The sequence below is a fragment of the Aotus nancymaae genome, unplaced genomic scaffold (assembly GCF_030222135.1).
Source record: "Aotus nancymaae isolate 86718 unplaced genomic scaffold, 86718_ANA_hifiasm-v0.15.2.pri h1tg000076l, whole genome shotgun sequence".
NCBI lineage: Eukaryota > Metazoa > Chordata > Mammalia > Primates > Aotidae > Aotus > Aotus nancymaae.
Window position 1 is genome coordinate 6,260,402 of NW_026988491.1, and position 25,783 is coordinate 6,286,184.

The 25,783-nt window shown below is 42.1% G+C and overlaps 1 protein-coding gene across 7 annotated transcripts in view; it reads right to left on the reverse strand.

Annotated features, from left to right (window-relative positions):
• EIF4ENIF1 (eukaryotic translation initiation factor 4E nuclear import factor 1) overlaps window positions 1–25,783 on the reverse strand; it is a 57,540-nt gene that overhangs the window by 17,083 nt on the left and 14,674 nt on the right. For all 7 annotated transcript variants that reach the window (XM_021665666.2, XM_021665667.2, XM_021665669.2 and 4 more), the window contains 6 exons: window positions 21,681–21,754; window positions 18,687–18,814; window positions 14,152–14,438; window positions 13,693–13,894; window positions 9,341–9,516; window positions 340–475 (listed from right to left, as the gene is read on the reverse strand). In XM_021665666.2, the coding sequence (XP_021521341.1) occupies window positions 340–475; window positions 9,341–9,516; window positions 13,693–13,894; window positions 14,152–14,438; window positions 18,687–18,814; window positions 21,681–21,754 (1,003 nt within the window). The remainder of the gene's footprint in view (window positions 1–339; window positions 476–9,340; window positions 9,517–13,692; window positions 13,895–14,151; window positions 14,439–18,686; window positions 18,815–21,680; window positions 21,755–25,783) is intronic.

The following is a 25,783-nucleotide window of genomic DNA, read 5'->3' on the forward strand; positions in this document are numbered from 1 at the left end:
CCTCAGCCTCCCAAGTAGCTGGGACTACAGGCGTGCGCCACCACACATGGCTAATTTTTGTATTTTTAGTAGAGATGGGCTTTCACCATGTTGGCCAGGCTGGTCTCAAACTCCTGATCTTGTGATCTGCCCGCCTCAGCCTCCCAAAGTGCTGGGATTACAGGCATGATCCACTACGCCTGGTCCCTTCAACAATATTAAAAGGACATAAACTGAAGGCTTTTCAGTTGTCCATAGACCCTTCAACCCTAATCAACTCCTGACTAATGAAGACAGAATGAACCTTATCAGAGAAAACCCCAGGTTTACCTTTAAGGTCAGAATCTGAAGCCATTTTACCTGCAAGTCTCTCTAGCTCTTCATGTGGTGTTGACCCAAGACTGCTGGATCGGCTTCCAGATCTGCTCGGGTTAGAGAACCACCTACTGAACCGACTGGCAGAGACTGACCCTTCTCCCAAAACATCTTCTATCATCTGAAGAAAAAGACAATAAAAACTAAGTTTCTAGATGAAAAAGGACAAGAAGGTTCAAATCTTATGAAAGGGTCACTTACTTTGAAACTTCCTTTGATGCTGGTGACTTAAAGATAAACACTCTCAGAACCTAGGAATTTGAACACCTTTTTCTTCCCCCTTCCTGGATCATATCTGAATAACCCAAACTTGGGTATAACCAATTATCTACTTTTTTTTAAATTAATTATTATTCTTATTCTTATTTTTTTTTTTGAGATGGAGTTTCACTCTTGTTACCCAGGCTGGAGTGCAATGGTGCGATCTCGGCTCACCGCAACCTCCGCCTCCTGGGTTGAGCTGGGATTACAGGCACGCACCACCATGCCCAGCTAATTTTTTGTATTTTTAGTAGAGACGGGGTTTCACCATGTTGACCAGGATGGTCTTGATCTCTTGACCTCGTGATCCACCCACCTCGGCCTCCCAAAGTGCTGGGATTACAGGCGTGAGCCACCGTGCCGGCTAATTAATTAATTTTTAAAGACAGAGTCTTGCTCTGTTGCCCAGGCTGAAGTACAGTGGTGCAATCTTGGCTCACTGCAACCTCTACCTCCCAGGTTCAAGTGATTCTCATGCCTCAGCCTCTTGAGTAGCTGAGACTATGGGCATGTGCCACCACACACCCGGCTAAATTTTTTTTCCCTATTTTCAGTAGAGACGGGGTTTTACTATGTTGGCCAGGCTTGTGTTGAGCTCTTGACCTCAAAATGATCCACCTGCCTTGGCCTCCCAAAGTGCTGGGATTATAGGCATGAGCCACTGCGCCTGCCTACTGTCTTAAGAATATAAAGCAAAGCTTCTATGCTACAAAAAGTGTTTCAATTTTCTATCCTTTGCCTCAGGAGAAAAATCCATGTACTACCAAATGTTCTCAGAGGACAGTGTCAAAATCAAAATCAACACACAGCATTCCACTGACAAGCTGATCAGTGATCTTCAACTATACATCAAGTATGGGGAAAGGATGAAAGAAAATCATTGCTTCAAACTTGGTGGCTTCAAGGTTGTAATGAACATTATGAAATTCAATCCTGACACTTTCAGAAGTCAAAGACTAAAAAAGTAGAGCTCATAAAGATCGTAATTGTAGGCCAGGCGTGGTGGCTCACACCTGTAATCCCAGCAGTTTGGGAGGCTGAAGCAGGCGGATCACCTGAGGTCAGGAGTTCGAGACCAGCCTGACCAAAATGGAGACACTCCGTCTCTACTAAAAATACAAAAAAATTAGCAAGGTGTGGTGGCACATGCCTGTAATCCCAGCTACTTGGGAGGCTGAGGCAGGAGAATCGCTTGAACCTGGGAGGCGGAGGTTGCGGTGAGCTGAGATTGCACCATTGTACTCCAGCCTGGGCGATAAGAGCGAAACTCCATCTAAAAAGAAGAAAAAAAAAAATCATCTGGGCTCGGTGGCTCATGCCTGTAATCCCAGCACCTTGGGAGGCCAAGGCAGGCAGATCATGAGCTTAGGAGTTTGAGACCAGCCTGGCCAACATGGTGAAACTCCATCTCTACAAAAAATACAAAAAGTTAGCCAGACATGGTGGCACATGCCTATAATCCCAGCTACTCTGGAGGGTGAAGCAGGATAATCACTTGAACCCAGGAGGCGGAGTTTGTGGTGAGTGGAGATCATGCCATTGTACTACAGCCTGGGCAACAGAGCAAGACTCTGTCTCAGAAAAAAAAATATCTATCTATCTATCTATCTATCACCTATCTCATAATTCCAAGTAAGCATTTAGAAAAAGTATCAGATTATGGAAGATGAACTTTCAACTGATATCTAATTTCTGTTTGAGCTTAATGGAGCATTTTCAGGTGTTTTCTGTTTGTTTGCTTCCAAATCCAACCTCCATAGTGTTTGTTTAATAAGGGCAATTAAATAATGTACTGTGATCCAAAATAATTTCTTTAAGAATTATGAAATAGTGCCAACCTTCTTTACAAACTAGATTTAAGCATTTTAAAAAAATTTCGATTCAAATCATACCATAAATTCAGATATCCAAATTGATTTTTTTGCAGTATTCTTCTCAATATTTAGAAAAGACTAGATAGAGCAAACATCTGTCCAGAAATCAGAGATATCCATAAAAATAAGGCATATACTTTCATTTCAATCCCAATGATAAACAGAAAACATGCTTTTTCAAACACTGGTACATAAATTTCAGATTTATTTGAAATCTGAAACCCACAGTTTCCAAAGTTAAACAGGGAAGCTTAGATTTATTCTGTGTTCTCATCTGGAAGAATGTTTTCATAATCCATACCCAAACTAAGCCACAAAATACTTCTCTATTTTAATTGAAGACCCTAATTTAATTATTGTTTTTAGAATTTCTATTTTCAGAGGAATTATCTAGACAGTTTCAATCACATTCCACCTGTAGATGCTCACACCTTAAATAATGCTGACTTTTAAATGCAATAATTTTGTATTAATTAAAATGTAAGAAGCATTAGGAGTGATACATCGCTTTGAAAAACTGGGGAGTGTATCCAAGATATAAGCATCTTTTTTTTTTTTTTTTTTTTTGAGACGAAGTTTTGCTCGTTACCCAGGCTGGAGTGCAATGGCGTGATCTCGGCTCACCGCAACCTCTGCCTCCTGGGTTCAAGTGATTATCCTGCTTCAGCCTCCAGAGTAGCTGGGATTATAGGCATGTGCCACCATGTCTGGCTAACTTTTTGTATTAGTAGAGACGGGGTTTCACCATGTTGACCAGGATGGTCTCAATCTCTTGACCTCGTGATCCACCCGCCTTGGCCTCCCAAAGTGCTGGGATTACAGGCTTGAGCCACCACGCCCGGCCGATATAAGCATCTTAGTGATAACCAGGAATTCTAAAAATAAGGAGAAAAAAAAAAAAAAAAAATCCAGGTGCAGCTCACACCTGTAATCCCAGCACTTTTGGAGGCCCAGGCAGGTAGATCACCTGAGGTCAGGAGTTCAAGACCAGCCTGGTGAAACCCGTCTCTACTAAAAATACAAAAATTAGCTGGGGGCATGGTTGTGGGCACCTGTAATCCCAGCTACTCCAGAGGCTAAGGTAGGAGAATCACTTGAACCCAGGAGGTGCAGAATGCAGTGAGCCAAGATTGGACCATTGCACTCCAGCCTTGGTGACAGAGAGTCTGTCTAAAAAAAAAAGAAACAGGCCGGGCGCGGTGGCTCAAGCCTGTAATCCCAGCACTTTGGGAGGCCGAGGCGGGTGGATCACGAGGTCGAGAGATGGAGACCATCCCGGTCAACATTGTGAAACCCCGTCTCTATTAATACAAAAAAATTAGCTGGGCACGGTGGCGCGTGCCTGTAATCCCAGCTACTCAGGAGGCTGAGGCAGGAGAATTGCCTGAACCCAGGAGGCGGAGGTTGCGGTGAGCCGAGATCGCGCCATTGCACTCCAGCCTGGGTAACAAGAGCGAGACTCCGTCTCAAAAAAAAAAAAAAAAAAGAAACAAAGAAGGCCAGGCGTGGTGGCTCACGCCTGTAATCTCAACACTTTGGGAGGCTGAGGCAGGTGGATCACCTGAGGTCAGGAGTTCACGACTAGCCTGGCCAACATGGTGAAACCCTGTCTTTAAAAAAAATAATAATAATAATAATTAAAAATGTTTCAATGTTTAAAAGAGTTTGAAGTTTACAAAACAAAAGTAATGGCTTTGCATTTTAACTCCTTTTATTTCCTTTGATCATACTGCATAAGAAAAAAGATACAGAGAAAGAACATGAGAAAGCAAAGGAAATGAATACAAAGTATCTGGACATTCTCTAAAGATATTAAAGTAAGTGATGTAAGTCCCTTCCATATTTTGTCTAGTAACCAATTTTGCTTCTGGTAGACAAGCAAAACTTTTATTGTAGTGAAAGCTTAACAAGTAGAAACAAGTCACTTTTACACACATTTAGTGGAAATACCAATTTCAAGAAACTAAAGCATCTTAAACATGAAAAGGTTAAAACTAAATTTTACCCAATCAGTCATTTTTAACCACAGAGCAAAATAGGACTTTCTATAGCAGGGCCTCCCTCACGTACCTTGGTAGAGAAGTAAAGACCTGGGCCCATTGCTCTGCCTTCTTGGTCAGGGTATCTCCTCTGCTACATCATTGTCAGCCATCAGCTGATTGAGAAGAGGAGCCTGGGAACTGCAATTTGTGTTTAAGCTGCCCTTATTAGAGTAGATTTTTAATAGCATTTTTAAGGTAACCTATATGGCTATTAGTCTGGTCCTTCAAACTAGGTCATTTAGACAAGTCACATCCTTGGATTCATAATATCATTCTGCTAATCAAACATGTTCCATGAAATATTTTTGTTCTTTGACAATTACTTGGTTGTATTGATCAATGCTTTTTATTACTCTCCATTTTTATAGTAATTTTTTATTTTGTATTTGTTTCACTATAGTTTCATTCTTTTTGATTTCTAATGAATTCATTTAAGGCTATACATTTTCTTCTGCACATACTTCTGATCACCAAGGGTTTCTATTCTACGCCATCTTCCTGTTGTTAATCACTATTTCCAATTTGATTTCATTCAATATAGTTACGCACCTATGTGTCACACACTACAGAAAGAGTACCATATTTTAAAAACCATTTTTAATTACTTATTTAAATTTGCATGTATTCCAAATGTTCAGTTTGTATACATTTTTCTGGCTTTTAATTTGTCAATTTCTAAGGCACTGTGATGCCAGTGAATACAGTCCACACATGTGTATGTGTGTGTGTAAATATATATTTATTTTTGAAACAGAGTCTTGCTCTGTCACCAGGCTGGAGTGCAATGGTGCTGTCTCACTCACTGCAACCTCCAACTCCCTGGTTCAAGCAATTCTCCTGCCTCAGCCTCCTGAGTAACTGAGATTACAGGCATGTGCCACCATGCCCAGCTAATTTTTGTATTTTAATAGAGACGGGGTTTCACCATGCTGGTCAGGCCAGGCTGGTTTCAAACTCCTGAACTCTCGATCTGCCCACCTCAGCCTCCCAAAGTGCTGGGATTACAGGCGTGAGCCACCATGCCCGGCCATGTATGTCTATTTTTGATCCTTGTGTTTCCTCGGCTTGAAAGTAAGCTCTACGAGGACGGGAACTTTATTTTGTTTACCACCATAGCCTTAGGTCCTATAACAGTGCCCACTGGTTAGAACTGCTCAATAATTTAAGACAGGGTCTTGTTCGGTTGCCCAGGCTGGCGTACAGTGGTGTGATCACTGGTTGCTGTAGCGTCAATCTCCTGAATAGCTAGGACTACAGGAGCCTGCCACCACACCCAGCTAATTTTTATTTTATTTTTTTTAGCAGGGTTTCACAAGCTAGTCTCAAACTCCTGGACTCAAGTGATCCTCCTGCCTCAGCCTTTGATAAATATTTCTAAATAAAACAAACAAATGCATTATTTGAGATTTCCTTTGTAGCCTAGTAATTTGATTAAGTTACATAAAAGACAGTGTATTCTCATTTTTGTTATAAAGTTCTATTTATATTAACACCCAATATTTGTAGAGCTTACTAAGCATCTAATACTGTTTTAAGCACTTTACATATTTGTCAATTGTACATATCCTTTACAGCCTTCCTTATTTTTCCCAACTGACTTGCAATTTTCTGAGTACTGTGTATTAAGAGGTCAGCTGGTTATATAACACAGAGCATCTGTTTTTTATTGACCTCAGTTTTGCTTTTTAGTGGATCTATTATGGAATATAGAATTTAATAGCACCTCCATGGAAAACATGAAGACAGAGTTAATAGCTTAGTTCTGACTGCCGAGCATTAACCACGTTTTGGTTGAGGTTAAAGGCCAGAGGACAAAACAGGGCTCAGCTGCTATTCCTACCTTTACACTTCAGAGGTAGTATATTTGGAAGAGTTAAGAGAAGAAACTCATTATTGGAACTGTATAAATTACAAGTCAGTTTCCATCAATTACTGGCTGTGTGACTTTGGGCAAGTTATTTAAATTCTATGCCTGTTTCCTCATCTGTAACTGGAAATAGTAATCTAATTTATATGGGATTTGTAAAGATTAGATGACTTACTGTATGTAAAGCTCTGTACATACAATGAGCACTGTATGCATGTTACCCATTATTATTAAAGGTTTAGGCTTAGACTAAGCATGGTGGCTCACGACTGTAATCCCAGCACTTTGGGAGGTCGAGGTGGGCAGAGCACCGGAGGTCAGGAGTTCAAGACCAGCCTGGCCAACATGATGAAACCATGTCTCTACTAAAAATGCAAATATTAGCCGGGCATGGTGGTGGGTGCCTGTAAATCCCAGCTACTCAGGAGGCTGAGGCACAAGAATGGCTTGAACCTGGAGGCAGAGCTTGCAGTGAGCTGAGATCACACCACTGTACTCCAGTGTGGGTGACAGAGTGAGAAACTCTGTCTCCAAAAAAAAAAAAAAAGTAAAGAAAATAAAAGAAAAAAAGGTTGCCCTCTGTCTTCTAAGAGAGAAAAAAAAAAGTCACTAAACAGTTGATGTGGAAAAAAAAATACTGTACCCTCAGAAGTTAAGAATTTGAAAGGGCCACTCAGTTTAGATCAACTAAATTAAGCTTGCATCTGAATATGATCCAAAGGACTGGCTTGGGAGACTGTAGGTGAGGCATGTGGCTAAGAGACTTACAATTAAAATTGCTGCTGTAACTTTAGGAACAAAACCACATGAAGAGTTGCCAACATTGATTTGGAACCACATTCCATATGCTCCAGAGCAGTGCTACAGACAAGTGTGGACCATGCTGGTCTATATTCAGGTAAGTTCAGGAAGTGAGAATAAATTGCTTAGAAACTGGTTGGGCACGGTGGCTCACACCTATAATCCCAGCACTTTGAGAGGCCAAGACGGGTAGATTACTTGAGGTCAGGAGTTCGATACCAGCCTGGCCAACATGGTGAAACCCCGCCTCTACTAAAAATACAAAAATTAGTCGGGTGTGGTGGTTGGCACCTGTAATCCCAGCTACTTGTGAGGGTGAGGCGGGAGAATCACTTGAACCCGTGAGGCAGAGGTTGCAGTGAACTGAGATCACACCACTGCACTCCAGTCTGGGTGACAGAGCAAGACTGTGTCTCAAAAAAAGAAAAAAAAAAAAAAAAGGCAGGGTGTGGCAGCTCATGCCTGTAATCCTAACACTTTGGGAGGCCAAGGCAGGCAGATTGCCTGAGCTCAGCAGTTTGAGACCAGCCTAGGCAACATAGTGAAACCCCACATCTAGTAAGCTACAAAAAATTAGCCAGGCATGGTAGCGTGCACTTGTAGTCTCAGCTACTTGGGAGGCTGAGGCAGGAGAATTGCTTGAACCCAGGAGGCGGAGGTTGCAGTGAGCCAAGATCGCACCACTGCACTCCAGCCTAGGTGACAGCACAAGGCTCCATCTCCAAATTAAAAAAAAGAAACTTTTACACCAATTTGGTTTTGCCATGACATTTGTACTTTATACTAAAACACTGGTCTTCAGTGGAATGGAAATAAAGTCTTGCACCTCATCATAGAAAATTTAAGAAGAGGCTGGGCGCAGTGACTCACGCTTATAATCACAGCACTTTGGGAAGCTGAGGCGTTAAGATCATGAGTTCAAGAGATTGAGGCCAGCCTGGCCAACATGGCAAAACCCCATCTTTACTAAAAATATGAAAATTAGCTGGGCGTGGTGGCGCGCACCTGTACTCCCAGCTATTCAGGAGGCTGAGGCAGGAGAATTGCTTGAACCCAGGAGTTTGAGGTTGCAGTGAGCCAAGATTAGGCCACTGCACTCCAGCCTGGCTACAGAGAGAGACTTTCTCAAAAAAAGAAAATCTAAGAAGACTGCCTTAGAATACATCAGTGGCCGTGTACCTATCAGTACTATGCTGTGCCTGCTCACTTATTTTTGGTGGCAATCTCCTGGGTGTAGGGAAGCACGAAATGACAACGGAGATAGGCCAGTGTTGCCTGCTCTGTTGTACCTAGCTTTATCTGCTCATTCAATAATCAAATAAGGAGCCATTATGATTAAGGAGTAGATACTAATCCAGAAATGTTGATGGGACAGGAACAAAGGTGCATAGCACAAGATTTAGGGAGAGTTTACTACTACTTTTAAAGTCCAGAGTTTAACAGCAATACTGATAGTATTACAAGTTCCTTTTCATTAAAGGTTTTTGAAACCATCAAATCTAAAATATATCGCCTAACCAGGCAGCCTCCCCCAAGGAATGCAAGTCAGTGTGATAAAATCGTCAGTTATAAAAAGCCACCTTCACAGTAAGTCTACAACAAACTAACCAAAAGAAGACAATGCAAACGTCTAAAAAATTTTATGGCCAGGCATGGTGGCTCATGCTTATAATCCCAGCACTTTGGGAGGCTGAGGCAGGCAGATCATAAGGTCAGTAGTTCAAGACCAGCCTGGCCAACATAGTGAAACCTCATCTCTACTAAAAATACAAATAAGTCAGGCATGGTGGTGTGTGCCTGTAGTCCCAGCTACTTGGGAGGCTGAGGCAGGAGAACAGCTTGAACCTGGGAGCGGGAGGTTGCTGTTAGCCAAGATCGCACCATGACAGAGTGAGACTTGGTCTCCAGAAAAAAAAAAAAAAAAAGAATTTTTAGTCTACCACCAGCTTAACAAAAGAGTTAAAAATCTGATTTCATATTATCCCTTAGGCCTCTCAAAACAAAGCCAATAAAAATTTAAATATGTAAGAATAAAAGCCAAAAAACACAAAAGCATCTAGCAAAACAACACTTTCAAAAAGATGTCTTAAATACTCAGGTCAAATTTAACCACACATTTTAAAGTGTGCTGCTACACTCACCGAAGCCAAGCCTGGCACCTTATCAAGGTTAAAGAACTCGTTAAAGTCAAATTCTCCTGGGGACTGCTCAGGCAAGACAGCATCCCTTGGCACTTCTTGATCAGCCGCAGGCTCCTGTGCAAGGATGACCTCTACCTCATCCTCTTCGGCCACTCCTCCATTGCACTCTACTACACCTGAAAGCAAAACCAGGACAAAAACCGTCTCATAAGTAAACCACTCCAGTGTCACTCAGTGGCTTCAGCCCTCAATACACATGCAGAAGAGCCACAGATGACTTTAAAAGCAGACTTCTTGTGCAGGTACTGTACTTGCGAGAACAAAACAGTCCCCGTTCTATAGGAGGCAGAAGAGAAAAAAGCTTTAATAAAGCCAAAACACCAACAGAATGGGGGAAGGATTACGGTCCCCTTCCTGAGAACTTCATATTTTTTCTTTTTTTTTGAGATGGAGTATTTCGCTCTTGTTGCCCAGGCTGGAGTGCAATGGCATGACTCAGCTGACTGCAACCTCTGCCTAGCAGGTTCAAGTGATTCTCCTGCCTCAGCCTCCCGGGTACCTGGGATTACAGGCACACACCACCATGCCCCACTATTTTTGTATTTTTAGTAGAGATGGGGTTTCACTATGTTGGCCGGTCTTGAACTCCTGACCTCAGGAGATCCACCCTCCTCAGCCACCCAAAGTGCTGGGATTAAAGGTGTAAGCCACGGCACCTGGCTGAGAACTTTCTATTGTCTATAGTGGAAGGGGTTTTCTTTTTCGAGATGGGGTCTTGCTCTGTTGCACAGGTTGGAGAGTAGTGGCACAATGACAGCTCACTGTAGCCTCTACCTCCTAGGCTCAGGTGATCCTCCTGCCTTAGCCTCCAGGGTAGCTGGGACAATAGGTACACACCACTATGCCTAGCTAACTTTTAAATTTTTTGTAGAGAATGAGTCTTGCTAAACTGCATAGCCTGGACTTGAACTCCTGGCCTCAAGTGATCCTCCTGCCTTGGCCTCCCAAAGTGCTAGGATTACAGGAGTGAGCCACTGTGCCCAGTTCTTTTTCTAGTGATATATATATATATATATTTTAAAAGGATAGTCTTTGCAAGTCTCTTACTGCTTAAAAATGGAACCAAATTAATTTAGCTGTGTCTTTGCCCATGTACCTGTAGCACCACTTTCAGTCAGGACTCAGCAACCTAAGGTATTTATGAGAAACCTGACATGAGGGCAACTTTCACTTGCCTACAGGTTAGTTGTTGTAGCTCATCCTTCAAGGCGAAATTCAAACGTGACGTTCTCTGGGAAGCCTGCCCCGCCTAACCATTTTTGCCCTCCCAGTAAAATTAATTGCTACCTTCTCTACAATGCTTGTGTCATCTGAGTACTTACTACGATGTACAACAGTAACTCTCTGGTGAGGCTAAACTCTCTAAGCGTAGGTAAACTGGTCTAATCAGCTTTGTCTTACTCTATAGTGCCAGGTATACTTTACAATGTTCAGTTGTTTTTAGGAAAGGAAAAGTGAAAATGCCAAGTGCTAACATTTAAGGCATCTGACATCTTAGTTTTTAATATTTTTATTTATTTTAAATACATAGCAAGGGCAGCCTAGAGACCTTCTGTAGTTATCTAAGGGGATGAACCAAGACACCTGGATTCTACTCCAGGCTCTGCCATGAAATCCATCCCTTCTCTCCAGGTCTCAGTCTCTCTCTGCATCTGTAAAATGAGGAGGTGCCACTATCAGTCTGTCTCATTCCTTCTGGCGCCTGCACTTGATACAAGAATGGTTGAAATTCAGATTTCATCTCAGTTAAGAAAAACATAAGTTTTTCTCACCAGAAGCCTGATCTTTATTGTTAGATGCAAAGTCATACTTGCTGGTGCTCCTTTAATTAAGAATGAGACAAAGACATATCTCAAAGGCAATTTAATAGTGAAGTCTTCCAAAGTTACCTGTCAATTTCATACGTTATCCTAGGGAAGTATGTGTGACAGCACACAGATAATATGTACTGTATTTTCAAGACTACAAAAAGAGATGAGTGATTTTTTTTCTCCTTCTAAATAAATGCCATCAGCTTATTTCTGCTTAAATTTGTCTTCATCGATATATTAAGGTGGCATTGATTTTTCCCTTATTTATTAAAATAGCTTTCCCCTTCTGTTGCCTAGTATCTGCCAAAAGGCTTTCAACTAAGCCTGAAAGCTTGAAGCAACTAGAATTTACTAAGTGCCTACTTGGAGGCTGAGTCCTGATGGGTACATTTGATCTTCAATGCTTAAATTAAGCCTTAAGTTATGATAGGCATTGTCTTCACTTTACAAAGAAACAGGCCCAGCTGTCAAAAATTATCCTTTTCTAAGCAGCAGCCCCAGTACTTTAACCCAGACTAGTCCTCACCTGGCTCTTTACTGCCTCCTTTCCAAGACCATCAGACTGGGACTGGCCACCTCAGAGCCAGCTCACTGCCCTAAAAATGACTGGCTGCAGACCAATGGGCTCCCACTCTGCAGCAGGCACTTCAAATACAAGAGCTCTGGCTCCTTCAGTTTAGCAAGGGAGATATCTGACCCCATCTTACAACTGAGGAAACTAAGTTTTGTTTTTTTGTTTTGGCAACAGAGTCTCAACTCTGTTGCCCAGGCTAGAGTGCAGTGGCACGATCTCGTGGCAATCTGTCTCCCAGGTTCAAGCAATTCTTCTGCCTCAGCCTCTCCAGTAGCTGGAAGTTGCAGGCGTGCACCACCATGCCTGGCTAATTTTTTTTTTTTTGGAGACAGAGTCTCGCTCTGTCATCCAGGCTGGAGTATAGTGGTATAATCTCGGCTCACTGCAACCTCCGCCTCCCGGGTTCCAGTGATTCTCCTTCCTCAGCCTCGCAAGTAGCTACGATTACAGGTGCCACCACCACACCTGGCTAATTTCTGTATTTTCAGTAGAGACAGAGTTTCACCATGTTGGCCAGGCTGGTCTTGAACTCCTGACCTCATGTGTGATCACTCCCGCCTTAGCCTCCCAAAGTGCCAGGATTACAGGCATGAGCCACTGCGCTTGGCCTAATTCTTGTACTTTCAGTAGAGACAGGGTTTCACCATGTTGGCCAGGCTGGTCTCAAACTCCCGACCTCAAATGATCCCTCCGCCTTGGCCTCCCAAAGTGCTGGGATTACAATCGTGAGCCATTGCACCTGGCCTGAAACTAAGAGAGAAGGCAAATCACAAGCAACTGACCTGGGAAGGCCTAATACTGTGACGAAGGTAGGCTCTGATGCCCAGAAGCATCTTGCTCTACTCTCGACTTCACTACTTATTTCCACAGTGACTACCTTAAGTGTTCTTAAGTTACTTAAGCCCTCTGAGCTTCCATTTGCTCATCTATGAAATGGACAGAAAAAAAGTACCTACACTGCACAAGGTCATTATGAGACAAAGAAATATACAGACAAAACACTCACCACTGTGTTGGACATGATGCTCAATAAATGAGACCTCTCATTATTTCTACCACATTTCTTATTTCTGGGAACTCTTTCATGTACACAGTGCTCTCACATGATAACTTGAAACTTTTCTGTTTAGTGTGGCGGGCAGAAAAAGTTAAGGAAATAGTACAATCTACACTTAGTGAATTCTCACTTAAGCAGTTTCAGGGGCCAGGCATGGTGGCTCACGCCTGTAATCCCAACACTTTGGGAGGCCGAGGTGGGTGGATCTTTTGAGGTCAGGAGTTCAAGACCAGCCTGGCCGACATGCAGAAACCCCTTCTCTACTAAAAATTAAAAAATTAGCCGGGTGTCATGGCAGGCACTTGTAATCCCAGCTACTAGGGAGGCTGAGGCAGGGGAGAATCGCTTGAATCCGGGAGATGGAGGCAGCAGTGAGCCAAGATGGTGCTATACTCCAGCCTGGGCAACAGAGGAAGACTCCGTTAAAAAAATAAAAAGCAGTTTCAAAATCAGGATGCATCATGAAAAATTTGCCATTTCCTATACATCTGGTGCCCATTCCTAAGTGTACAATTAGCCAGTGATAATCACATCTCTATTTATTTATTTTTGAGGCAGAGGCAGTGGTGTGAACTCAGCTTATTGCAACCTCCACCTCCCAGGTTCAAGCAATTCTTGTGCCTCAGCCTCCCGAATAGCTGGGCGTACAGGAGCTGACCACCACACCCGGCTAATTTTTATATTTTTAGTGGAGATGGGGTTTCACCATGTTGGTCAGGCTGGTGTCGAACTCCTCAAGTCAGTGATCTGCCCACATGGCCTCCCAAAGTGCTGGGATTACAGGTGTGAGCCACTGTGCCTACATTCTCATTTTAAAACAGCGAACTTCCTTCCCAACGTTTGCACTGACCTTCCTTCACAGAGGCTGTCCGTCGCCTTGTTCTTTTTCTCCCTTTGTGATCTTCTTCTAGTATCTTATCATCGAAGCCAGTCAGTTCGATGGTTTCAGACTGACTTGTGGGTCCAGCTGAGAACCACTCTGGTTCTTCTTCTGTGTAAGAATCATTTCTTCTGCGTTCACCAAAGACACGCTTACTATCCCCAAATTCTCTCTGGAAAAGTACATAAAACAAGATTTAAAAATTTCAAGTCAAGGTATTTCAACTTCAATCAAGGTCTTCACTGTAACGTTCAATAGTGAAAGGAAGATACGCTGCTGTACACCTGAGGCCCATCACCACCCCCAGCCCCTTCCTCCCTGACTGGTTTAAGAGCAGGCTGTGTTCATGCCTATTCTCAAAGTAACCTGGTATAAATGAAGTCAATGTGTCCCAAGCACATGAACTACCAAAGAATCTAGAAGACAAACCCTGAAACGCTTGTCCTTGAAGTCCCTCTCTCGGTCTCTGTCTCTCAAGTCCCGCAGGTCCTTATCGCTAAGACGGTGATCCTTCTCAAAGGTCCGGGCAGAGATTATCCTCCCACTGCCAATCCTACGTCCACCAAGCAGACGAAGCCCATCACTGTCTTTTTCTAATGGACTTCCTGAGCGCCGAGAACTAACAGCAGCTGTCACGTGGCAGCCCCCTCCAAAGCTCCGCCTCTGAGGGCTGAGAACAACATCTAAGTCATCTTCTTTCACACGCTCTCGTGGATCTAGAAGGACATGGGAAAGAGAAAGTTAAGCAAATCAACAAGGTGTTTTTTCTTTTTAAGATGGTACGTCCATGACTGATGGGAGGAAGGGGATGGTTGGAAGACAGTCACTACTAAAACTGGGCTTATCAATAGATTCAGGCTAACATGTACATCTTATATTTAAATAAGGCCGAGACACTGGCTTTTCTCTTTGAAGCAATACGTGTACTTCAGAATAAATGATTTTCCATGATTAGTCTCTGCAGTGCCTTTATTTTGACTAAATCCTTACCTAAGAATTATTAGCAAATGTTTTGTCAACTAAAACTACAGGTGTCGGTATTTGAAAAAATAACTGCTTAAAAAGTTAAAGTGTCTCTTCAACAAAATAGTGTTGAACAGTCAGATATCCATAGACAAAGAAATGAACTTAAATCTATATTTGGGGCCAGGCGTGGTGGCTTATGCCTGTAATCCAACACTTTGGGAGGCCAAGGCAGGTGGATTACAAGGTCAGGAGTTCAAAATTAGCCTGGCTAAGATAGTGAAATCCCATCTCTACTAAAACTACAAAAATTAGCCAGGTGTGGTGGTAGGCGCCTGTAATCCCAGCTACTTGGGAGGCTGAGGCAGGAGAACTACCTGAATCCAGGTGGTAAAGGATGCAGTGAGCCGAGATCACACCACTGCACTCCAGCCTGGGCAACAGAGTGAGACTCCATCTCAGAAAAAAAAAAATCTGTATTTGGTACCAGATATATACAAAAATTCAAAATGGATCACAGATCTAAATGTAAAACCTAAAACTAAAAAATTCTAGAAGAAAATGTAGGAGTAAATCCTTGTGGCATTGGGTTAGGCAAAGCTTTCTTAGGCATGACACTAAAAGCATCATCCATTTAAAAAAACTGATATACTGGGCTTGATCAAAATTTAAAACGGCTATTCTTTGAAAGACACTGTTTAGAGAATGCAAAGATAAGCCGCAGACTGCAGACTGCAGACTGCACTGGGACAAAATATTTCAAAGCATTTTTCTGATAAGGACTTACATTCAGAACACATAAAACCTCTTAATGAAAAAACTAACCCAATTAAAAAATGGACAAAAGGTTTGAACAGACACTTCACCAAAGAGGTTATGTGGATGGCAAATAAGCATATGAAAAGATAATCAACATCATTAGTCCTTAGGGAAATGCGAATTAAACCATGTGATAATACTACACACCTATTAGAATGGCTAAAATTTAAACAACTGACCATTCCAAGTGCTGACAAGGATGTGGAGCAAGTGGAACTCTCATACACTGCTGGTGGAAACGTAAAATGGTACAACTACTTTGGAAAGCAGTTCAGCAATTTTTCAGAAGGTTAAACATACATACATCTACTATACAACCCAGCCATTTTAATCCTAGGTATTTACCCAAGAGAAAAGAAAGCATATATCCATACAGAGACTTGTACATGGATGTTCATAGCAGCTTTGGTTATAACAGTCAAAAACCAGAAACAACCGAAATGTACATCAACAAATAAATGGATCAACTGCTAAATTCATACAATGGAATACTAATAAGCAATGAAAATAAACTAGACACAACAACATGGATGAATCTTAATTATGCTTAGTGTAAAAAGCTACACAAGGAGTACACATTATAGTAACTCCATTTATATAAAATTCTAGGAAATGTAAACTTATCTATAGAGACAGAAAATAGCTATAGAAAGCAGATCAGGCCAGGCACCGTGGCTCATGCCTGCAATTCAAACACTTTGGGAGGCCAAGGCAGGTGGATCACCTGAGGTTGGGAGTTCAACACCAGCCTAGACAACATGGTAAAACCTCGTCTCTACTAAAAACACAGAAATTGGGGCCGGGCATGGTGGCTCACACCTATAATCCCAGCACTTTGGGAGGCCAAGGCGGGTGGATCACTTGAGGTCAGGAGTTCAAGACCAGCCTGGCCAACATGGTGAAACCTCATCTCTACTAAAAATACATAAGGCCGCTGGGCGTGGTGGCGCATGCCTATAGTCCCAGCTACTTGGGAGGTTGAGGCATGAGAATCACTTAAACCTGGGAGGCAGAGGTTGCAGTGAGCCAAGATTGAACCACTGCATTCCAGTCTGGGTGACGCACCAAAGACTTCGTCTCGGGGGAAAAAAAAAATTAGCTGGGCATGGTGGAATGTGCATTTGTAATCCTAGCTACTCGGGAAGCTGAGGTGGGGGAATCACTTTAACCTGGGAGGCAGTGGTTGCAATGAGCGGAGATCATGACACTGCACTCCAGCCTGGGCGAGGAGAGAGACTCTGTCTCAAAAAAAAAAAAAAAAAAAAAAGGGAAAAAAAAAAGAAAGCACATTAGTGCTTGCGTGGATGGGGGGAAATGTTGGGGGAAGGGGGCTAAAGGCGGGGACACACAGGAATACTAGGGAACTTTTGGGGGTGATAAAAATGCTTATGATGATTTTGGTAATGGTTTCACAGGTATATACACAGGTCAAGACATCAAATGGTATACTTTTTGTGCAGGCTATTATATGTAAATTCTAACTCAATAAAGGTGTAGGAAAAACATGTCACCACACAAAAAATATCTTCCTAGAAAAACCAGGAAACTGAAGATTAGTCCAAATGAGAAAAATCTGCTTTCTCTTATCAGAAACAGCTCCTAGAATGTTCTGGTGTATACTTTTACAGAATTTCTCTGTACCATCTCAGTTTTTTCCAAGAACAGGATATAATATGGACAATTTTCTATAACTTGGTTATGAGTCAGTATGTCACGAACATTATTTACCAATAAACATGTCTGCAACATGGTTTTACAGGACAATGCAATGTAATATTCCTATGCTTGGATACACCAAAGTTTATTCAACCCATTTCTACTGTTGGATATTTTCCTTCTGAGTTTTCATTTTTACATTCGTTTTGAGATGGGAGTCTCAGCTGTCGCCCAGGTTGGAGAGCAATGGCACGATCTCAGCTCACTGCAACCTCTGCCTCCGGGTTTAAATGATTCTCCTGCCTCAGCCTCCCAAGTAGCTGGGATTACAGGCGCCCACCACCACAGCTGGCTAATTTTTTAATTTTTAGTACAGATAGGGTTTCACCATGTTGGCGAAGCTGGTTTCAAACTCCTGACCTTGTGATCCACTGCCTTGGCCTCCCAAAGTGCTGGGATTACAGGAGTGAGCCACTGCACCTGGCCGTTTTCATCATTTTAAAAAAGTCCCTGCGTATCTTTAAATGATTCTACTAGAAGAAATTCTTTGAGAGACATTACTGCACTGTGTACTGACAGACTGTGTAGAAGGATCTTATAGCTTAAACTAGAGTCGGGTTATCTTTATCGTTTAGTTCCAGGTTTTTATGATGGGTCTTCTTCTCATCTCAAAAAGAGTTTTTGCAACAAGTTCATTGACTGGCTATTATATTACTTGGTCTCCATTTCAAACTTAAACAATGTTTCTAGTTTAAAGAGGTAAGGTTTAAACTAGGGAAAGTGGGCCAGGCGCGGTGGCTCATGCCTGTAATCCCAGCAGTTTGGGAGGCCGAGACGGGTGGATCACAAGGTCAAGAGATCGAGACCATCCTGGTCAACATGGTGAAACCCCGTCTCTACTAAAAATACAAAAAATTAGCTGGGCATGGTGGTGCGTGCCTGTAATCCCAGCTACTCAGGAGGCTGAGGCAGGAGAATTGCCTGAACCCAGGAGGTGGAGGTTGTGGTGAGCCGAGATAGCGCCATTGCACTCCAGCCTGGGTAACAAGAGCGAAACTCCGTCTCAAAAAAATAAATAAATAAATAAACTAGCGAAAGTGGAAGATGAGACTTAACTCCAGTCTCAAACCATATCCAAGCCTTCTATTCAGATCACAGTCCATTATGAATTAAGAAATGACAGAACTGATTTATACCCAAGGACCAGTCTCATATATGAGAGAAAGCATGATCAGATTCCCAGCACAGCTTTATGCTACCTACCACATCTAACTCAGTTATCCATGCCAATGAAAGATAATCAGTACTTTTAATTCAGAAGCACACAGCCTAATAGTCTTTTTATATAGCTGTGACAAAGTAGACTATGACTTTACCCTAATTAGGAAAAATCCAACTGATAAATCAGTTTCCTGATAATGACATTTCCCCTCAAAGCATAAAATTCTCAGAGCTAAGAAGGAAGCAGTCGCCAAAAGCATGTCCTCAAAATCACTAACCCCACTTCTGAGTGACTATGTGCTCACCTACTATCCTGCGCACCAGAGAAGGCCGGTCTGTATCCAACTCTTTCTTCAGACTTTCCACTGGTGAGCTCCGCCCTGAAGCCGGGTAGAGAGAGGCATGCCACTTCTCAGGGTCCCAGACACCATCACTACAGGTCAAAAAGTACAACTGTTAGTACTTGTGCCCATGAATTATATAGGCAGTCTAATTTCTAAATCTCCTCAGGTAATAAGTTATGGAAACCCATTGTCTGTCTCTCTCTCTCTCTCTCTCTCTCTCTCTCTCTCTCTCTGTGTGTGTGTGTGTTCGTGTGTGTGTGTGTATGTGTGAGTGAGAGAGAGAGAGAGAGAGAGAGACACAGACAGACAGACAGACAGACAGACAAGGTCTCGCTCTGTTGCCCAGGCTGGAGTGCAATGGCATGATCTTGGCTGACTTCAACTTCCACCTCCCAGGTTCAAGTGATTCTTCTGCCTCAGCCTCCCCAGTAGCTGGGATTACAAATGCCCACCACCACATCTTGTTAATTTTTGTATTTTTAGTAGAGACGGGGTTTCACCATGTTGGCCAGGCTGGTCTCAGATGCCTGACCTCAAGTAATCTGCCTGCCTTGGCTTCCCAAAGTGTTGAGATTACAGATGTGAGCCACCATGCCCAGCTGGAAACCCATTTCTAATATAAAGCTTCATGACTGCCTGCAGAATGGTTACCTCTTTTAATACGACAACAAAAACAACTATTAATTCAGTAATACTTTGTTGATCACCTAACACCAATAGTCACTTGAAAACTAATGGTCTGTACACAATTGAAACATTCAGACCATACACCTCGGAGTACACATGGATTACAATAACTACGCCTGCACTACACAAAGAAGATGCTCCATAAATATTAACTGTTGTTTACTAAAGATTAATACAAGGCAGAAAAAAACAATCCCTTAACTCTCTCACCAGAAGTAGCACCTGGATCAACTGATGTGCATTTTTCCAGAATTTCTATGCACAGTCTCAGTTTTTCTATAAGCAGAGTAGACAGCTTTACGACTTAAAATGTGTAATTTAGGTTTTATTTTGTTATTCTCTGTGTAATGATGGAGTGGCAGGTAGTACAGCATGCAGAGCAGAAACGCTTGAGCCCAAAAATATGGGCTGGAATTCTAGCTCTGCCACCACTATTGGGAACATCCTGGACAAGTTACTGAGCTGCATCTTCTGCAGAAAAGACTTCCCAACCCCTAGATTAGATCAGGCCATGTTATACTCCAAAGCACTGGCATTACAGGCGTAAGACACCGCACCCAGCCCATGCTAACTATTTTTATGACAAGAAGAAATAGAGTATTAATAATAAAATTGAACTTGAGGCACAAAAAGTCTTTATAGCTTTTTTTTTCTTGAGACAGAGTCTTCCTCTGTTGCCAGGCTGGAGTGCAGTGGCATGATCTTGGCTCACTGCAACCTCTGCCTCCTGGATTCAAGTGATTATCCTGCCTCCCGAGTAGCTGGGACTATAGGCGCACACCACCATGCTGGGCTAATTTTTGTATTTTAGTAGAGACAGTTTTCACCATGTTGGTCAGGATGATCTCAAACTTCTGATCTTGTGATCCACCCACTTTGACCTCCCGAAGTGCTGGGATTACAGGCATTAGCCACTGCACCCAGCATCTTTATCGCTTTAATTAAAAAAAAAAAAAACAGCTTAACTGAGACTTACGAAAAATCCTAATTGGAATAGCCATTATTCAAATATCACCTTCATCAGGGAATGTGGTAAGGCATCAAGGTTGTTTTTCTTTTTCTTTTTGATGGAGTCTTGCTCTGTCACAGTGGCTGGAGTGCAAAGGCACAGTCTAGGCTCACTGCAACCTCCTCCTCCTGGGTTCAAGTGAGTTTCCTGCTTTAGCCTCCTGAGTAGCTGGGACTACAGGCACATGCCACCACACCCAGCTAATTTTTGTATTTTTACTAGAGATGGGGTTTCACCATGTTGCCAGGCTGGTCTCAGATCCCTGACCTCATGATCCACCTGCCCTGGACTCCCAAAGTGCTGGGATTACAGGTGTGAGTCACCGCACCCAGAAGCATCAAGGTTTAACAGGCCTTCCCAACAGTCTATGTAAAAATTTTAAATAGTCTGTCCTAGGTCAGGTGTGGTGGCTCATGCCTATAATCTCATTACTTTGGGAAGCTGAAGATTGCTTGAGCCCGAGAGTTTGACACCAGCTTGAGCAACATAGTAAGACCCATCTATACAAAAAATAAAAACATCATGGGGACCTGGTGGTGGTACGTCCCTACAGTCCCAACTACTCAGAAGGCCAAAGCAGGTGGTTTGCTTGAGCCCAGGAGTTAGAGGATGCAGTGATCTATGATTGTGTCATTGCACTCCAGCCTGAGCAAGAGATCCTTTCTCAAAAAAAAAAAAAAAAAGTCCATCCTATTTAACCAAGAAATTGAACATTAATATGATGCTTTATATGTTTAAAAATGTAGGCTAATATGAACCATCTACCTTGATATTTAAGAAATGACTAAAGTGACCATAAATAGTCCAACATAGGATTATTCTAGGAGATTTGCAGACCATTATTAGCTATAGTCTCCCCAAACCACAGCCTTCTTCTTCTGAGGGAAACTAGGATGCAATAAAGCTAATCCGAATAGCTGAATAGTTTTGTTGGTGGGAATGCAAAGAACGAACGAACAGCTCTCCTGAGGCACATGCCCTCTAAGTACAGTGCAAAAAACCATTGGTAGAGAAACAAGACCCCGGTAAGGACTCCTGGGTTCAAGTCTTTAACCTGCTTTCTATGTGACTCTGACCAGGTCATTTCCTTGTTTTAGTTCCATTCCTCGGTAGTTGAAGCCCATCTTATTATCTGTTGAAATCCCTCCTCCACTCGTAATTCCACCAGAAAACTTCAAAACAATACAATTCTTAATTTACCAAGTTTGGAATAACAAAGTTATTGACTAGAAGAAGTTAATGACTAGAATGACACATACCTGTCATATTTTTCAGAAAGGCATGAGGGCCTCTGTTTGGAATGGGGGAGTTCTTTTATATCCAAGAGTTCTTCCTAAAAAGAGAAATCAAATAGTAATCTTGAATTACATTTCTTAGCCACACACTTTCAACTTATTTCTGTTCTGAATGATTCGAAGTTGTCTACTTTAAACACTTCATACAATTCCTATTTATATCTTGCCTTATTTCAGAAAGACTGGAGTAAGATCAAGGTTCTTATAAGTTCAAGCAGAATAATAAAATAAAGTGATCAGTTTCTTGCTAAAACACATTCTCTCATAATTGCTATATTATGAGTAACATTGTTACCTTGGATAACACTGAATGCTCATTAAAGCATGGAAACTTCAGTCTTAGGTAAAACCTCTGCCTTATCTTACCAATTTTAAATGCATTAGATGACCATTTACAAGGGGATAATTTTTTTTTTTTTTTTTTGAGAGAGTGGCTTACTCTGTAGCTTAGGATGGAATGCAGTGGTATGATCTCAGACCACAGCAACCTCCTCCTCCTGGGTTCAAGTCTTTTGCTTCAGCCTCCCAAGTAGCTAGGATTACAGGTGCCTGCCACCACACTCAGCTACTTTTTGTATTTTCAGTAGATACAAGGTTTCATTATGTTTGCCAGCTGGTCTCGAACTCCTGACCTCAGGTGATCTGCTCTCCTTTGCCTCCCAAAGTGCTGGGATTATAGGCATGAGCCACCAGGCCCGGCAGAGAAGAGTTTTTTTAAAAAATGTAATATTGCAATACTAATAAAAAAAAAAAACAAAAAAAAACACACACAAATTCATAAACTATGTACCCGGATTTGCCTATTAACATTTCTCCCTATTTTTACTCTTTTGCAGAATTTTAAAAAATTGATACAGGGCCGGGCGCGGTGGCTCACGCTTGTAATCCCAGCACTTTGGGAGGCCGAGGTGGGCGGATCACAAGGTCAAGAGATCGAGACCACCCTGGCCAACACGGTGAAACCGCATCTCTACTAAAAATACAAAAATTAGCTGGGCGTGGTGGCACGCGCCTGTGGTCCCAGCTACAGGAAGCTGAGGTGGAAGAATCACTTGAACCCAGGAGGCGGAGGTTGCAGTGAGCTGAGATTGCGCCACTGCACTCCAGCCTGGCAACAGAGCAAGACTCCATCTCAAAAAAAAAAAAAAAAAAAAAATTGATACAAATATTTGTATTTACTTATGAAGTACATGTCATGTGGTATTTTGTTACATATATAAACTGTGTAATGATCAAGTCAGGATATTTGGGGTATCCATTACCTCAGTATTTATCCATGTGTTGAAAACATTTAAAGTCCTCTCTTCTAGCTATTTTGAAATATACACTTGTTAACCATAGCCATCCTACTACTCTGCTATCAAACATTAGAACTTATTGCTTCTTACACTTCACATTTGTACTCATGTAACCAACCTCTTTTTATCCTGCCATCCTACCTACACACCTTTCCCGGACTCTGTTATCTATCATCATTCTATTCTCTACCTCCAGGAAGCCAAGTTTTTTGACTTCCACATATGAGTGAGCTCTTTTTTTTTTTTTTTAACTTACTCGAGAATAAACTGCGTAAGTCATGATCCCTTACTTCTAAATACTTCAGTGGCTAGTTCTTAAGAATGAAGATACTCTTTTACAGCCTGTTATCCAGCTCCATGAGAGAATCTGGCCCTACAGAAAATGATCTGAGCGACTCTTTTCCCATTTTCTCAAGGATGTACTTAGCCGGTATCATTACCAATGTATAGGAGAGAAGCTAATCCCTCACTTACGATAGATGCCTCAGGACATAAGGACTTACTTCAGCAGACCCAGGTTGAGAAGAACTGCCGTTTTTTTTTTTTTTTAATAACTAGTTATCAATAATGCTTTTATCTAATCTACCTTCTCAATTCCAGTTTTGTCAATTGATCCAATAATGACCTTTATATTGAACTTCCCCCTCCAACACAGGATCCAATCTAGAATCAGATATTTGGTTGTCATATCTCTTTGGTCTCCTTTAATCTAGAACACTTCTACAACTTTTGTCTATTAAGATATTGACATTTCCAGAGAAAACCATCCCCTTTTGTAAAAAGACATTATTTATTTTGGGTTGGTCCCATGTTTTCTCATGGTTAGACTGAGACTAAGCATCCATGAAGCAGAATACTAACTGAAGAGGTGGTGTGTCCTTCTCAGACCATCACCTCTAGATGCCCATGATGTTCATCTGTCTGTTATCTGTGATGCTAATTTTGATCATTTGGTCAAGGTGTTCTCCAGTTTCTCTACTATTTAGTTACTGCTTTCCCAATCGCATTTAGCATGCAATCTATGGGGAGACACTTTAAAATCATCCAAATATCATGATCTTCAGTTTTCCCCTAAAGTTAGCATCCATCAATGATTATGACAAAACCACTCTTCATTTTCCCACTCTAGCCTTCTCTCCCTACTTACCAGCCAGCATTTGGCATCATACTGTAAAGATAAGTCCTCTTTTTCCTTGTTTATGTACCTATTTATTATTGGTATGGACTCACAGACTCCTGTTTTCCCTGTTGTCTGTTGGTCTGTAACTCATTAATATCCTTAATTATTTGGTGCTCAAATTGTCCCAGATTCTGCCAGTAGATGCCTCTTAAAACCTGCCTATGTGTCTTTTTCAATACGCCCTGATTTTTTTTTTTTCCCTAAGACTGCTGTACATTCTGGCTTATCTTGTATGCATCCTGTCTCATCCCTGGAATCAGCTATTTCTGAAAAACCCTAGTTTAAGGGGGGAAATGGCATAAAACACCAAGGTCTGGGAACAAGGTATCCTTATTTGCTTGAAGGCCACCCCCACCTTTGTTTTTTTGGAGACGGAGACTCACTCTGTCACCCAGGCTGGAGTGCAGTGGTATGATCTCAGCTCACTGCAACCTCCACCTCCTGGGTTCAAGCTATTCTCCTGCCTCAGCCTCCCGAGTAGCTGGGACTACAGGTGCATGCCACCACGCCTGGCTAATGTTTTGTATTGTTTTAGTAGAGATGGGGTTTCACTGTGTTAGCCAGGATGGTCTTGATCTCCTGACCTCGTGATCCGCACGCCTCAGCCTCCCAAAGTGCTGGGATTACAGGCGTGAGCCACCGCGCCTGGCCAACTTGAAGGCCCTTTCAGTAGAGCTAGGAAATATATGCGCTTACCTACACACACACACACACACACACACATCCCCCTACCCATATACACATAAACTATTGCCTCCTTTTGGTAAACTTTGAAATATTTTCATAATAAAGTAAAAAAAAAAAAAAAAAAAAGCAATTCTGAAACTTTCAGTACCAGTAAAATGCAGCAACTACCTTGGGAAAAAAGCACATACTACTACGCCATGACTTTGGCAACACTCCCATCCCAGGCCTTGCAATAGGAGAATGAGCACTGCTTCTCAGATCACTGATTCCTTGGGGTGAGGATGGAGGGACAGATTTGCTTACTCAGCCCACAAGAATCACTGGGCATAGCATACTATGAATTCTCTCAGTGTTTACAGAAAACTGAAGCATCTAAATGTTTTCCTCAGGACAACAAAATGCCTTAGGACTAGATGATATTTTAGTTTTAAGACCAGGATATCAATCAGGCATTTGCATTTACTTAGGATTTATTTATGAATTTGCTGTCTTATAACTGGATAGAAATACCAAGAAAAATTCAAAACACTTGAGAGAAACAGAATTCCAAATATAAGGAAATATCTAGAGGCTGTTCAAAACTCTGAAAAAAATTGTCGAAGTACTGACATACAACCTATAAATCACCAGTAAGATGGGAGTCAGTTGGGTGCAATGGCTCACACCTGTACTCCTAGAACTTTGGGAGGCTAAAGCAGGAGGATTGCTTGAGTCCAAGAGTTCAAGACCACTCTGGGCAATATAAGGAGACCCTGTCTCTACAAAACAATGTAAAAATTCATCGAGTGTGGTCCCTGCTACTCAGGAGGCTGAGGTGGGATGGTCACTTGAGGTTGAGGCTGTAGTGACTGCACCACTGTACTCCATCCTGGGTGTGACAGAGTGAGACCCTGTCTCAAAGA